Source organism: Lutzomyia longipalpis, chromosome 2, assembly GCF_024334085.1.
Source record: "Lutzomyia longipalpis isolate SR_M1_2022 chromosome 2, ASM2433408v1".
NCBI classification, from domain to species: Eukaryota; Metazoa; Arthropoda; class Insecta; order Diptera; family Psychodidae; genus Lutzomyia; species Lutzomyia longipalpis.
Window position 1 is genome coordinate 9186566 of NC_074708.1, and position 15912 is coordinate 9202477.

At 35.2% G+C, this 15912-nt stretch overlaps 1 protein-coding gene across 5 annotated transcripts in view; it reads right to left on the reverse strand.

Moving 5' to 3' along the window:
* LOC129788971 (dual specificity calcium/calmodulin-dependent 3',5'-cyclic nucleotide phosphodiesterase 1-like) overlaps window positions 1-15912 on the reverse strand; it is a 155009-nt gene that overhangs the window by 84743 nt on the left and 54354 nt on the right. For 2 of the 5 annotated variants that reach the window (XM_055825521.1, XM_055825518.1), the window contains exons 1-2: window positions 9878-10051; window positions 4272-4510 (exon numbers count right to left, since the gene is read on the reverse strand). The exons of the other annotated variants lie outside the window; for them this stretch is intronic. In XM_055825521.1, the coding sequence (XP_055681496.1) occupies window positions 4272-4443 (172 nt within the window). In that variant the 5' untranslated portion in view covers window positions 4444-4510; window positions 9878-10051. Of the gene's footprint in view, window positions 1-4271; window positions 4511-9877; window positions 10052-15912 lie in introns of those variants that run through there. 5 annotated transcript variants of the gene reach the window in all.

Here is a 15912-nt window from a genome sequence, read left to right on the forward strand (position 1 = left end):
AATTGACATCCCTTTTGCTGGTAGAGGTTTCGCACAGTATTTGAACGTGGTGGAGATACTTTAAAAGAAGACTCGCTTGATTTTCTCACCCACCCACCCACATACGGGAAAAAGCTTCAATGGATTTTCATTAAATCTTATATACAAAACGAAGTAAGACGAGATAGTGGGATTGGGGGAAATGACTTGAGTGTTGGAGAAGAGATTTCGTGGAATATATTTCACATGGTTTCGATTTAATTAAGAGCAACCCCCCACAATTGTCTTGGGGGATGTTGGCGTTGTACAGCACGAAAGTTGCCCACATGGGAATTCCTTTTGCAATGGTTGGACGCACATGGAAACTTTTCCAGGTCACAACCTCTATGTTTGACGTTGGTCAACAGATTGTCACACAGTGGTGCTGTTCGCAAATTTTGATGAGGGTGACTTTCCTTGTGCTGCAGAGCGAGTCAACAGGAAGTCCAGAAGTGGTTACATCAATCACGATGATTTAACCTCCAAAAGTGAGCTTCTGCCAGTAAAACCTTGTTGCTACATGCCCATCTAAATGAGGTCTCCTTTTTGGTATTTTACATTCACACACAACAAGATCAAGGACGTGTCTCATCTTATTGTGCTAGTCATGCCAAAAACCACCCACACCGCGTGCCAGAAAAAAAAACTTCGATTTCCCTGCGATGAGGGCGCTGAGTGTCGAAATGGAGATACTTGGCACAAGTATCACACTCCTTGTTTGCAAGACTCCACTGTGGTGCTCCAGATATGCAGATAAATTACTTTCCATTCTGTATGCAGGGTGCACTCGAAGGACAAACAGGGAGACGCGATAAGCATACTTCTAAAAACTATTTATGGGTCATGCTTATTTTTCATTTTCCACCATGTGACTTTTTTTTAGCGAATAATGAGAATGAATTTTTCACATTTCATAAAACATTCTCTTCCTGTGGCAGTTGGGGGTGAATTTTTAGATGAAAATAACTTGTGAGACATAGCTTTTGTCGAGAAAGAAGTTGTTGGGTCAAATTAAAATCTTTAAGTTTAAGAGAAGTTGGTTTAGTTTATTATTACTTAATGGAGAGGTAGAGCAGTTTTGGTCAGGAAAATATTTTTGCAATATTCAAAAGACGCTAAAAGTGAGAAAACTCCTTTATTTTTTTTGTTAACAAAAATAGGTCAGAAAGTCCCCATGATTCAAAAAATTATTAGACCGCATCGAAATAATGAGAAAAAAAAACGTTGAATATACCTTATCCGTATACCGTGTAAAATAATTGATTTTTGCATTATCTTCTACCCAAAAATAGCACCATGTTAGCACCCAAGTAATTTAAAGTCATTCTCTGTCATTTCTTTCTGCACGACTTCATCGAGAGTGCTCTCACATCTCCTCGTCAGCACATCTTCACGCAAATTTTCAGCTTTTTGCGTTCCTTTTTTCCCCACAAGCTAACCATCCTCCCTCAGCCCTAAAAATGGAAAATCTGTGGTGGTACTAAATGGACCATCGTTTGGGGACTACAATGAGTATTATGTTTCCATGAAATTTGCTAAAATGTGTGTGTGCGGGCTAAGGGAGGGGGAAAGGGAGGAGGGGTGGAAAGTGAAAAATGCGAATTTTACTGCCATTGAGCTTTTTTCTCGTTGTGCACGAAAGGCCGCAAATCTATCTGCGAGAGAGGAGAAAAAAATCATGGCGAATGATTGCGGTTTCTGTGTCTTTTTGGTTTGTTTTAGGGGTCCTATATAAGATAGCTATCGACTAGACGTGGGTCCTACGAGATGGGGTATTATATTACTGAATGTTTCAAAAATGTTTGTCACTCATGGTGAGTCCATAAATGGGTATTTGTGTAAATATACACCACCCTCTTGTTGAAAGTGGAAGTCATCAAATTTCCCACCATTTGTGGGCTACTTCCTCACGCATCCCCTTCTGTGCTTTTAACTCAAAGGAAATCAACAATCTTCCTCGTGCGTGTGCAACGCAATTAAATATTGAAACACCATTAGATTTTCCCATGGCGAAGGGACTTTCTCCGCCACGTGTTTATACCTCGTACCCCTTCCACCCCCAAAAAAGATAAGCACAATCACCCCTTTTTTATCCCCACACTGATAAAGTATCCAATGACTTGTCCACAATCTCCAATCTCTTGCTCGTTTTTATTTTCCAACACTGCTTCAACTTTGTTGTGGAGTAATTCACAATGCCAGATCGAAAATTCCTGCAATTTCCCATGTGCGCCCGCAATCGATTCTTTTACGAGCCAATTTCATGGTTCAAATCCAATGATAAGAGACTTTTTTTACGTCGACACGAGTAGGAAATGTACTTTTCCCGCGCAACCCTTTCAATTTCTATTCCCCATTCCCCCGACGGGGGGTTTATTGAGACTTTGTGAGACAAGCAGCAGCAGCGTGATTGTCCAGTTGGAATGAAAGGAGAATTCAATTACATTTTAATTAGTGAGATTTACGTGTAAAAGGAATTACGTAGAAAATGTGTCTCACGCAGGGATGAAAGAAAAATGCCTCCTAATTAAATTAACTGTCATCTGGGGCTAGTTTGGTGAAGTTTTGCTTTTTTGAGATTCAATGGCAAATTGTGAAGCTTCCTATTATTTATGGAGGTTTATAATTCATCAATTTCAAAGCAATAAAAAATCATCAAAAAATGCACGTTGAAAAATTGATTTGATTTAATAAATTGGACATGAAATGCGTCTCTGGTCATAGCGTCAAAGTAATAAATTTAATTTTTTAGAGATATTTTTTGTAGCAGAGAGATTAAATTGAAAAGTCAATTCTAATTTAAAACAAAATATATTTTTTCTGACAGCGGATAATTAATTTAATTTGTATTTTAAAATCATAATGTGCGAAAGGTTGTTTGGAGCTTCTATTCGTTGTATTCGTTAATAAAAAAATATTTTCTTCCAAGTTATCAATTCTAAAATAAAATGAATTTAATATAGTTTTCTGAACTAATTATTTTTCAAACATCAATTTTTTTCAGTGTATGAAAAAAAAACAAGAAAATTTGCCAAAAAAGATGTGTAAAATAACTTTCAGAGAAAAAGAGATGATTTTTTTCAAGCTATCAGTAAAACGAATTGTCTCCTCTAAAAGAAAAAGCGTTAGAAAAAAGAACATTTTGTTGAAAGGCAATTGCATGTGATGTGAACCAGAGAAAGCTCGTTTAATTTTTTTTTCGCGATCCATTTCACGAGAAGTTATAAATTCTCTTTTTGGTATATGTGTGGAAAAAGAGCTTTTTGTGTTATTGCCTCCGTCTGTATGTAGGATTTATCTGTGCCTGAAGGCGAATATCCTTCAGCTCATGGTATGATTCCTATCAAATATACACGACATCAATCTCGATTAAGAATAGAGCTTCAGAGATTTTTTTCACATCTCGATTTGCAATTTTCCGGTGAAAGTATGAAAATGGATTTCAACATTCTATATTTGCACCGAAAATAGAGCATTTCAAATAGTTTTTTTTTCAAATAGTAAATTCAATGAAAATAAATTTAATAAAAAAAAATCTTTGAAAATAAATTTCAAACAATTTAGCAAAGTGCAAGGATTCACAATTTATATATCTTTCGGGAGCTGTTCTACACAATTTACGATAAATTCTTTTGTATGTAACGTACTACATACATACATACATACCTACATATGTATGTAATGCAGACAATCTGTTTCTCCTATCGGGCCACCAATATATTGTGGTTATGTATGGAGAAAATCCATTGTATGTACTTCTCAACGACAACGACAAATGATAGCACTATCGCTGTAATTATTTATACCATAGCTACACTAATGAAATAATGCACGTGTCAAGTTGTATGCAACCTTGCCAAACCGAATTTCCATTCTAAAATTTATATATATGTATATTTTTTAGTTTTCCTCTACGTACATATTATCTCTTAAAATTATTTTCTTCACCGGAGCTGGCAAAATAGGCTCCGTATAATATTTTAAATGAATATTCGTTTAAATAAAATGGAAAATAGCTACTGGATATACTTTCTTGGAAGCTGGAAGTTGATTTTATGTAACGTTTATAGCTAAAATCATAAATAAAATTAATTCTCAATTTTATTTAGCTGAAAGAAAAAATTCCTTTTATCTCCTCAAATTCAAATTTATTGCCCTAAAGCTTTATATTTTCACATTCACTCCCCTATTTGTGTGGAATATGGGGGAGATATATCCTAAATTGCAATTAACGTTTAGGTGAATTAATTTACCTATTGTGTATGTGGCTCCGTCTATTTGGAAGGTGGCACTTTTGCATTTTTTGAAGAATTTAGCCGTTGCTGATGCTGCATTTGAAGCACCTGGTGGGTGTTTTTGTGCCAATGGTGGCTTCCGAAGTGGTGACCCCTCCTTGGAACCACCCGATCCACCCTTTGCATCCATTTACTGACTTGATTGAGGTATTGCATCGAAATTGAATGCCATAGATTGGCGGTTTTGTGTTTATCCGCTGTCAATGTGAAAGGCTTGATGATTTGTGTGGCGTGTGAATTATGAGCTTTCCAGAATTTTGCCACAAGTGGGTGGTTTGGGTGGGTGATGAATGTTTGTGGCATCTTTGCCAACCTATGTACGTTATGTCAAAACATTTTCCACGTGAAAATGTAAATTATCAAGAATAATTTGTCAAGTTCTCTCTGTGAGTTCTTACTCTCCTCTCTTCAATAGATTTTTATCAACATGTCTGTTAATGATTTAGGAGAATAAAAAAAAAACGCTTGGAAAAAGAAACTCATTCAACTTTCGATAATTTTAGAAAAGTTTCTTTTGAATGAAAAAAAAAGTTAACTTTCCTTTGTAAAATCAAGAACAAATTTTTCTCTGTGATCAGCAGCGTGTGGTTTCAACGTGATTTTGTGCTTTTCCTCTTGTCTACACACCTCCACCCAGATCTCCACCTGTGGTAGTAGCGAAATTTGAGGCAGCGCAATAAAGCAAATAAATCAACAAAAGGTGCCTGTTTACCAAAAAAAAAAAAACAGGTAGGGCGAGAAGGAAAAGAGTGCAAAATAAAATGAGGATTGTAGCAAATGGAATAGAAGAAAGAAGTACACAAAGGTACCCAGATCAAAGCTTCTTCTTGTATATTTTCTTTTCCCCCCAAAATCCAACCTTCTCCCTCGTGCTATATAGTACTTTCAGGGGTTAGGGGTTGTTTTCTTCAGATAGAAATTCCTCCGTGGGCGCAAATTATGTACCATTCTTCCCTGACGTACGGTGTGCAGAAATCTTCTTTTGCCAAAGTTGGATCGAAAATTGGCACAAAGGGATGAGATTCGATGAGTCGAAAATATCTTCTTAAATAAAAAATGTACTGGTAAGCTGACCAAGCTTACGGGAGCTGTGTTTCTTTCAGTGTACCAATTTTGTGAGAGCAAACTAGAACGCGAATTTGTTTAAATACATGCAAAATCGGGAAAAGTTGAAAAGTCATCCCCCAAGAAATCTTTAAAATGCCATATCTCGGGAACGGCTCCATAGATTTTCGAGTTTGAGCTATCGTTGGAAAGGTCTTAACCTCAACTATAATATATTAAAATATGAAGTAAATCGATAATGGCATTTTCGAAATATTCGAGTTCGAAATTTTCGAAAATATTGATTTTGACTTTAGCGCCTCTCGCGGTCATTTCTCGAACTAGCAATGTTCTAGACATTTGTAGGGCTTCACGAAACCTTTCATTTGCACTTGAGTTGATTAAAATCGGACTTGTAGAACCCGAGATATGACATGCCAACTTTGGAAGGCTATATCTCGAGAACGGATCCATAGATTTTCTTCATTTTTGGCATGGAGCTAGATAATATGGTCAGCTATAACATATCAAAAAATGAAGCAAATCGATAATGGCGTATTCGAGATATTCATCGAAAAGTAATCGAAAATTTTGTTTTTGATTTTTGGCCCCCTAGCGGTCACTTTTGAAACTTCGTATGTTCTAGAGAGTTGTAGGGTTTGTTGAGAACTTTCATTTGAGCCCGGGTTGATCAAAATCGGTCAAGCCGTTTTCGAGTTATGGTCGATTTTCGATGAAAAATTGTGGCGGCCATATTGACTAAACGGCTTGACCGATTTTCGAAAATGAGGTATCGTTGGAAAGCTCTTGATGGCCCCTACAACATATAAAAATTTCAGCCCTCTAGCTATAATAGCGGCTGAGATACAGCGGAAACAAAATTTTGAGGTTATTCAAAATGGCGGACGGAGGGGTGGGGGGGTGGATTTGACCTCATAATCGGATGTCTTCCAGTCGATATTTAAACTTTGCCGTTTACCGCAAGTCTCTATCTATCACCGTTCTCTCGCAATTTAGCTCTGAACTCCGGACGGACGGCCGGACGGACGGCCGGCCGGAAAAAACTTATTTTTGGCGCATACGTTTTTAGCTGTGATTCTTTCTTGAAAGAAGCACAGCTTCTGTGTACACTCTAAAATGCAAAGTCGTCAGATCGGGCTCAAACTTGGGATGAGCACGAATTAGGGTCCCCACATTCCAAAAAACGTATGCGCCAAAAATGTGTCCGGCCGGCCGGCCGGCCGGCCGGAATATAACGCTAAATTGTGAGAGAATGGTAATAGATAGAAACTTGCGGTCAACGGCAAAGTTCATATATCGGGTGGAAGACATCCGATTATGAAGTCAAATCCAACCCCCCACCCCCCCGTCCGCCATTTTGAATAACCCCCAAATTTTGTTTTCGCTATATCTCAGCCCCTATTTTAGCTAGAGGTCTGAAATTTTGATATGTTGTAGGGGCCATCAAGACCTTTCCAACGATACCTCATTTTCGAAAATCGGCCAAGCCGTTTAGCCAATATGGCCGCCACAATTTTTCATCGAAAATCGGCCATAACTCGAGAACGGCTTGACCGATTTTGATCAACTCGGGCTCAAATGAAAGATATTAATGAGCCCTACAACTGCTCGGAACATTGCAAGTTCAAAAAATGACCGCAAGTGGCGCTAAAATCGAAAACAAAATTTTCGATGAGTTTTCGATGAATATCTCGAGCACCGCTTTATAGAATTGCTTCAAATTTTGATATGTTATAGCTGGCTATAATATCTTTTATCGTGCCAAAAATGAAGAAAATCTATGTAGCCGTTCCGGAGATATCGCGTTTCAAAGTTAACATGTCATATCTTGAGTTGTATAAAACCAACGCCCCGCGAAGCGGGGCGTTTTATATATACATATATAAAAGTAAAGTAAAATATATATAAATGCATAGATATATACATTATATATACATATAAAAATGCAAAGATAAATATTAAATATAGCATGGATGGAACAGAATAAAGCGAAAGAACGGTAAGTAAAACTTACGGGCTGTGATTCTTTCTTTGTCAGTGAAATGTGAAGATGGCTGAAAATTGAGGATGGACAAATTTTGAGGAGAGACTTACTCGTGAGCCGAATCACAGCCAACGCCCGCCACGATTAAGGCTTTCTTCAAAATTTCTGCGCGTTGGCTGTGATTCGGCTCGCGAGTAAGTCTCTCCTCAAAATTTGTCCATCCTCAATTTTCAGCCATCTTCACATTTCACTGACAAAGAAAGAATCACAGCCCGTAAGTTTTACTTACCGTTCTTTCGCTTTATTCTGTTCCATCCATGCTATATTTAATATTTATCTTTGCATTTGGAATGTGGGGACCCTAATTCGTGCTCCCCCCAAGTTTGAGTCCGATCTGACGACTTTCGATTTTGCTCGGTACACAAAAGCTGTGTCTGAAAGAAACACAGCTAAAATACACCTTCCCTACACACCCACCTGAGGAAAAGCTCACCTCCCTGTTTTTGCCACAAAATTGTATATTAAAACAAATCGATATTGAACAAGATTTATTGACTACGAGACACATTTGAAGGGGAATCCGATGAAGATATTATTTCATACCTTTGCAGATGGATATACTCACAAGAAATATATATTTTCTCTTTCTCCCTCACTCTACTTAAAAATCTAATACGCTTTTTCACGACGTGGTCGAATAAATTATGTTTGTGGGGAGTTTATCTTTCGTTTTATAATACAGTAGAAGTCCACATCAACGAACAATCGGATGTACTACTCTCGCGTATTAAAAATAATGCGCAAGAGTAGTACATCCGATTGTTCGTTGATGTGGACTTCTACTGTACGTGCTACGCGGTGAGAAATTCTCGAAGGTGAAGAACCCTGCAGATGATCTTAAACATCTCCATGGTAGCAGCACTCTACCTCCCCTCCCTCTCCTACCCAAAACCGATAATGATTTTGCACATAAAACTTGAACTTTAGCTGCTTGAGATACAAACATTATATGGGTTTATTATGGGTGCAATCAATCCCCCACTGTGTATGAGAGCATTTCATATAGCTGCAACGAATAAAAATAGCATTTTTCTCACTCGTAAAAGAAAGGATTTCTCCCGGGAAATTTATTGGTTTTTGGACTTTTAATGCTTCCCAGAGAAGGAGAGTAAAATGCAAAAGCCATAAGCACGCACATAGAATGAGGTGGAAAACAGACACACGGATTTTTATTTTTCCAACAATCACATTATGATATTATTTCATAAAGAATTATTGCGATTCATTTTTAAGTGGAACATTTTGTAATTTTGATTCCTTCTTTTCTACCTTTTATCGCTACATGCAATAAAATTCGTCATCCTGCGCAATACTTTTTATTATTATGTATGTAGGTATCAGTAATAATCACAAAATGGTTTCTGTAGCGTAGCTTAATTGATTTTATAAACTGTTTATATACTTTATCAATATTGGAAGCAAGTTGGTCCGTTAAAAATTGAATTTTCCAACCGAAATTGACAGTTTACATTTACTCCATCTCATTGTTTACGTCATTCTTTTACGTTTTAATGTGAGTTTCTCTCTCAAAAATTATCAGTTTGATAAGTAATCGACTGATTGTGTTTGTATATTTATTTAGTTAGAAAGGCTAGAAAGCTTTAGTGTTTCCATTTCTATTTATTTTATTTTAGTATCAAAAAAATTTACATTGAATAATTTTAAATGATAATTTTCTTTGCAATAAGTTAGAGCGATAAAAATGCAATGAAAGAACTTTTATATTTAGCATGATAAATCAATAAACCAACAGTCAAGGCTTAAAAATATAATTGATTAAATTTAACTGATTCCATTATAAGAAAAATCATTTTTCCCTCAATTTTAAAGAACTTTTCCCTGAATTTATTTCGAATTCCATGAAAATTTTACCAACTTGAAAAATGTTGTCTGAATTGCCTAAATTGTAACTAAAAAGTGATACGTGAAAGGTGTAGAGGGCATATATAGCTTTAATTCATCACGATTTATTTCCACATGCTGCCACATATACTTAAACGGTGGTGTAGGTATTACTTGAAAATACCTCAAGCGGTATAAACATGAAATCGTATTATGTTGAATTGATGGAGCAAAGCCATTAAGTTCAATTGGCGTTTTGTTGTGGTTAAGGGGGATGTTTCATTGTGTTGGAACTACCCCAATAAATACAACAATAAGTAATATGATTAATGAACTGCTCAAGCGTTTCAGAGAGTACCACACGGTCTTGTACTTTCATTAACATTTCCCAATAATCTGTCACAGCCACCATTCGTCTTCGTGCACAAAAACTTCCCTCGTATTGTGACAAATCTGAAGAGCTCACATTCCTCTTTCTACTTATGTCTCCCTATTTAATAGGGGGCTTGTTGGACAATATCCTTCTCCCGTCGTGTGGGTGGATATTGTAAATGTGAAGGGGATGAGTGAAAATATGAAAAAGGGGGTGTATGTTGCTATAAATTACACAAACTTCACGATTTTTGTTATTGTTTCAAATATGGGAACAGCACAAAACTAAAACGAATTAACTTTATACTTTCTTTAGCAAGAATATCAGTGTGAGAACTTAAAAGAAAACCAATAGACGCGATTTTAGTGTGTCCCACCACGCCACATGTTCTCACTGCTCGGCTAAAATCACACTGAGGAGACTTTATTTGCCAAATGGGAAAGGCTTTTTCAAATACTCTCTCTCTCGCATTTTCCAAACCACCAACATTTATTCTCTTTCTCCGCACCAAAGTACTCAAACTTTAAGCTCTCTTGGACGAAAGTCATGCGAGAGCTTTATCACTCACGCCGTCGCACACGAAGGCACCGCCACGGGGGGCTGCTTTTGTAATTGAAACACTTCATCCGCAGAGGACACAATAATAGCCCAAAAATTGCAAGTAATTCTTTCATGTACGAAAAGTTAATAGTATATAAATCACCAGGCGCCCCCATTACACAGTGTGGAGGCGCCGGGTACAAAATTAAGTCCTTTAAAATTTTGACAATTAGCGCACTTTGAACTTTCTCTACAATCAATACAACCCACTGAAAAGTTTTAGTTTAATTTTTTTTGGAATTTGCAGGCAGAACATAAACTACCTATATGTTGTTCCTATATGTAGTAAAAGTTGGATGAAAACTTTCCATTCAGTGTACTGCAGTGCTGATTTTTTATGAGCTGAATGAATTAAAGCTATTCTGCGGTTTGTATTATATACCACAGAGTATAGTTTGCATTGACATTCTGCCTACATTCATTAGAGGCTTAAACTCTGTATTATTTACGAAAAATTAGCAACATAGATCTCGTGAGACTTCTTTGGGCAATTAAATAAATGAAGCAATGAATTAAAAATTAGGATATTTAGTGCAATAAAAATTTACCTTTCTACCAGAAGTTGTACTTTAAAAATTAATTCACAGTTGAACTCACCTAGAAAGAAAAGGAAAAATGCATTAGTTCAAGAGTTCCTTATGAATTTATCTTCCATAAATATTTGCGAGAACAGTATGCCAAATTATGCCACGTTATGAGATATGATTATGCGATAAATTAGACAAACACTTGGATTTTCATTTGAATATGATTTATTTGAATGCATAAAGTTTGTTATGCTTGTTTATTATATCTTGCAATCTTTGCGCAGATGTTCTCTTAAAATAAATCCTATACATAGTATTATGTATGTATATAGTTGGAGATTACATTTCACATGATACATTTGAATATATATTATGTGCATCGTTGCAGTGAGATAACGAATTCATGCGAAAATTTGTCAACATGAATGTTGGACAAGAGTTGCCGATAGATGTATTTGTGAATGGGTTTAAATGAGATTAGTAAAATCCAATCGTTATCTTTAAATTGATTTGAGTTTGAAAGATTTTTTAAAGAATTTTCTGGAACTTCTGGAAGGAAGAAGAAATTTATTAAAAAAAAAATCTACAACTTTGGGAACAAGTTTTGTAATCAAGTAACTCAGATTTTTGAGTATTTCATGACTGGAAAATTGCAAAATTTTCAAGGAAATTGAAGGACATTTTTTTCAAAACATCGCCGAGGGTAAAAGGAGTAGAATATCGTTTTCAGAGATTTGTGTGATTTTTTCGCCTTTAAAATCTCAAATTATTCATAAAAGTATATTAATTTTTAATTAAAATATTTATGAGATTTCAAAAAAAAATTATCCTGAATTTGTCATTGAGATAAAATTTTAAAGATAGAGATAGGTAAATCAAAAGAATTGAAAAAATTTAGATATAACAGGAAAAGTTCTAGTGGAAAAGTTTATACAGTTGATTGTGAAAGTTTTCACAATTGAAGGTGAGAATTTTTCAAAGAAATAATACAGTGAACAGGGTGTTTTTAAATTGGAAAGAAAGTTTTTGAATCCCAACAAATAGTTTGTGAGTTTATAAAAAGAGGGTTAGTCAGACCACTAGGAGTTGGTCCCCAAAGAGGTAACCAAATTTAATTTTTAAATTATCGTAGGGCATTGCTAAAGACTCAAGAAAATCGTGGTCATTTCCCGGAAAAGCGCTGGGAAATATACGAATTTTCACATTTTATGTCAAATCGGGTGCAATCTTTTTTGATTTTTTTCTTAATTTCTAGTTATTCTAGAAAATTCTTTTCTGTGTCATATGAAAGCTATTTAAAGGCCTAACAATATATATTTAAACCATTTTCCTACGGTGGAAAACTCGCGAGATTTTCCGGCATTGAACTATTCTTTCGCTTCCCATTTCTCCAATATTGAACGTGACCAATTTTAAAATATCTCATTTTGTAGCATTTATCTTTCATTTGGTATAGCACTTGCAGGGAAAATCCGCTGGGAAAACTCGCTACAGAATGATTTTCCAAAATTAAGCACGTTTTCGCGTTGGAGGAAAAGAGATGGCCAATTTTTTTCTAGGGGAATTCTTAGAACATTCTGGAAACATCAAAGAGGAGAAATCGTTTATCTCTTTTCTTCCAACGCGAAAACGTGCTTAATTTTGGAAAATCATTCTGTAGCGAGTTTTCCCAGCGGATTTTCCCTGCAAGTGCTATACCAAATGAAAGATAAATGCTACAAAATGAGATATTTTAAAATTGGTCACGTTCAATATTGGAGAAATGGGAAGCGAAAGAATAGTTCAATGCCGGAAAATCTCGCGAGTTTTCCACAGTAGGAAAATGGTTTAAATATATATTGTTAGGCCTTTAAATAGCTTTCATATGACACAGAAAAGAATTTTCTAGAATAACTAGAAATTAAGAAAAAAATCAAAAAAGATTGCACCCGATTTGACATAAAATGTGAAAATTCGTATATTTCCCAGCGCTTTTCCGGGAAGTGACCACGCTTTTCTTGAGTCTTTGACAATGCCCTATGATAATTTAAAAATTAAATTTGGTTACCTCTTTGGGGACCAACTCCTAGTGGTCTGACTAACCCTCTTTGAACAAATTTATTAATCTGGTTTCATTTAATTACGAAAAGAGGAGAAAATTCTAAATTGAATATTTTTGTTGAGAATTTCATATTTTTTGCATTTTCTTTATAACATTTTTGTTATCTTAATGGAAAATGCACTTAAACGAGATTTTTCAAACATCCAGCACATTTACTTCCCCCTTCCTAGCTCCTTCTGCAATAGCAAAATACATAATCTAATGCAAATAGTTTGCATTGACAACTTTGATATGTTTTTCAACTAGTTTACAATGCAAGGGACATGTAAAAAAAATCAATTTCCCTTGCTTTCCCTCACCGAGAAGAATTTTCAAATTGTTACTCACAATTTCTTACATCATTGGAGAGAAATTTATGACATTGGTTTAACAATAGCTCAACAGAAATTCATTCATATCACTTCCATACAAATCTCATCGAGAATTTTCCCATTGAATTTTCCAACACAGCATCTCTCCCTCGAGCATTTAACGCCGCATTTTCCCGGCACAACTGAGAAAAACCACTCAACGGTCATTTGTGGTGGATTTTTTTTCATACTTATTGAGAAATTATATTTTTAGCTATTTCCGCTAACATATCAACATTGAGGTCTGGTTAATCGCATCGGGAGGTTCTCATTAATTTCATGTATTTCGGACATATTCCATTCACGATCGCATAAACACAAACATTCTTCAATTAAACACCACCCAGAGAGGTTCAATGGGATCAATGTTGCTTTATCATTTAATCGATGGGAATGGGGAAGTATGAAATTGTACCAAACATTGAATTTATATGTAAGCATATAAGAATACCTCGGAGAAATATCTTAGAGCACATCGCTCAACAATGTGAAATGAATAATTCCAATGCGAACGTTTAATCTTAAAGATATTCAGAACGTGACCAAAGATTTTAATTAAATTTCAATGCTAATATATTGATTGTGATTAACGTGATTAAATCAGGTTAAATTTATAGTGTTTAATGATTTACGAATGTAGGGTGAATAGCATAAGAATTATGCGGTTTGCTAGAATGAATATTACATAGATTCTTTTTGAAATTTTTATGCTCTCATTTTCTTTTCGATAAACTCTTCTAAATTGTATACAAAAATTTTCAAAAGAATAAGCTTTTATGAATCTTTCTTGTTTTTTAAAAATCTAATGAACATAACTGAAAGTAAAAGAGACAGAATAGAGGAAAACTTTCACAAAGATTCTCTATTTTTCTTGACTTTTCATGGAGCTTTTTCTCCCACATGAAAAGTTCAGAATGAAATTTGAAATTCTTGATAAAGCAAAATACTGATAGAAAAATACAAATAACGAGAACATGGGAATCTGAGGAGATGCTCATCTTTTGAAAATTCAAGCAGACCCACAAGAAATTCAATTTATTCTTCTCGTACAAGTTAGAAAGTAAAGCCACCAAAGCCACGAAACAAGTCAAGAGGAAAAATTGAAAATAGTAGTGAAATTGTATTCCGCCGGGAAATCCATACCAATGAATAAAATATATTCATTGTATAGGTGCACCCACGTAGCTTCTTCTCTTAAAATATTTTTGCATAAGAGAAATTTTGTATGCTAAAAAGGGAGAAAATCTGATCTTTAAACAATTTGCAAAACAAACAATTTAACGCGCGCAGAGTGAAGGGAGATTCTTTTTGCCATCCTCTTGTTTAAGCGTAAAATTAACTATTCGCTTTCGCATAAACACAGCTATGTACTTTGATGAATGAAAATATTTGCACTACCTGCAGCTTATGCGGCACAAAAGCGACAAAAGCCTATAAATTGTATGGAAAATGTTTTTTCTACACGAAATGATCCATTAAAAAGCTCGGAATATTTTTTTGGCTGCGTATTCTGTGAAAATGACAAAGCATTGAGTGAGAATAAGCATAAATATTGTTGGTAATGTATATACATAGTATAACCATGTATGATACGCATGTTGAAGGAGAAAAAAAACAGGGAAAAAGTGGATACGGAAATGAATGACGAATAAATTCCACCCACCCACCCAATATTATGTACAATAAAATTTCAAGTCCACTTTCCTACACCAGTGCCACCGTGCGAGGGATAGTATCACGATAGGTTAATTTACCGTTCAAATTGCTCCTTAAACTTAATCTTTTTTTCTTCTTTCATCCCCTATTTGGGAGCTTTTTTATGCCATCAAACCATTTAAGATAAATTCTCAGAAAAAAGCACAGAAGTTTCACCATCACCTCCAAATATTCCTGCAAGTTGTGATGAGACAACAAATTCAATAGAAAAAAACTTTGTCTGAGGAAAACTATAAATCAATCATTTTCTTTTTGTGTGAAAAGTGTCAAGCGGAGAAAAGGCTAAAAAGATTGTTGGAGAGAAATGGGAGAATTCTCAATGCAAAGTCTGGCGCGCTCTTCTCCTTATTTCACCGTTCTTGGGAGCTTTTTGTCGCGGAAGATGTCTCGCTCTATAGCTCGCACTTATGGAATGAAGCTTTGGGAATTTATCTTTTATCGGAATAAATACTTTTTAATATTTTATTGAAATCTATAATTTTGTTTATTGTCCTGGATTAAGTATGTATGAAAAATAAAGAAAAGCATTTAATTATCTAAAAAACCAGTTTGATTTGTTAAAAAAAAAAGAATATTAGAAGAATTTTCTAAATAAGAAATCATAAAAATATCGATAGAAAGTGGACTTTTCTAAATCATTTTGAAATCATAGATTAAGAAAATGTTTCTGAAAGCACAATTGAATTCAGTCTTTGGAGCTTATCTCTGGCCCTTACGCAGGACATTGCAAATATCTCTTTGCCTTCTTCCTTTCTCTGTGAGCGACATGTCTCACGGAGAAAAGTATCTCGTATTAAATGATAAGTGGACTATCTTTTGCACTGAAACTGAGAAAACCATTTTTCAACTAGCTCAAAAAGGAGTTTTGAACCTTAGAAGTACCTCTACGTGAAAAAATCTACTTTATTGAGAAATGAAGAGCTTTCATGGGGATGAAACGTTCTCAAATGAAATTCACTCCTATCTGAAACATTAAAGTGA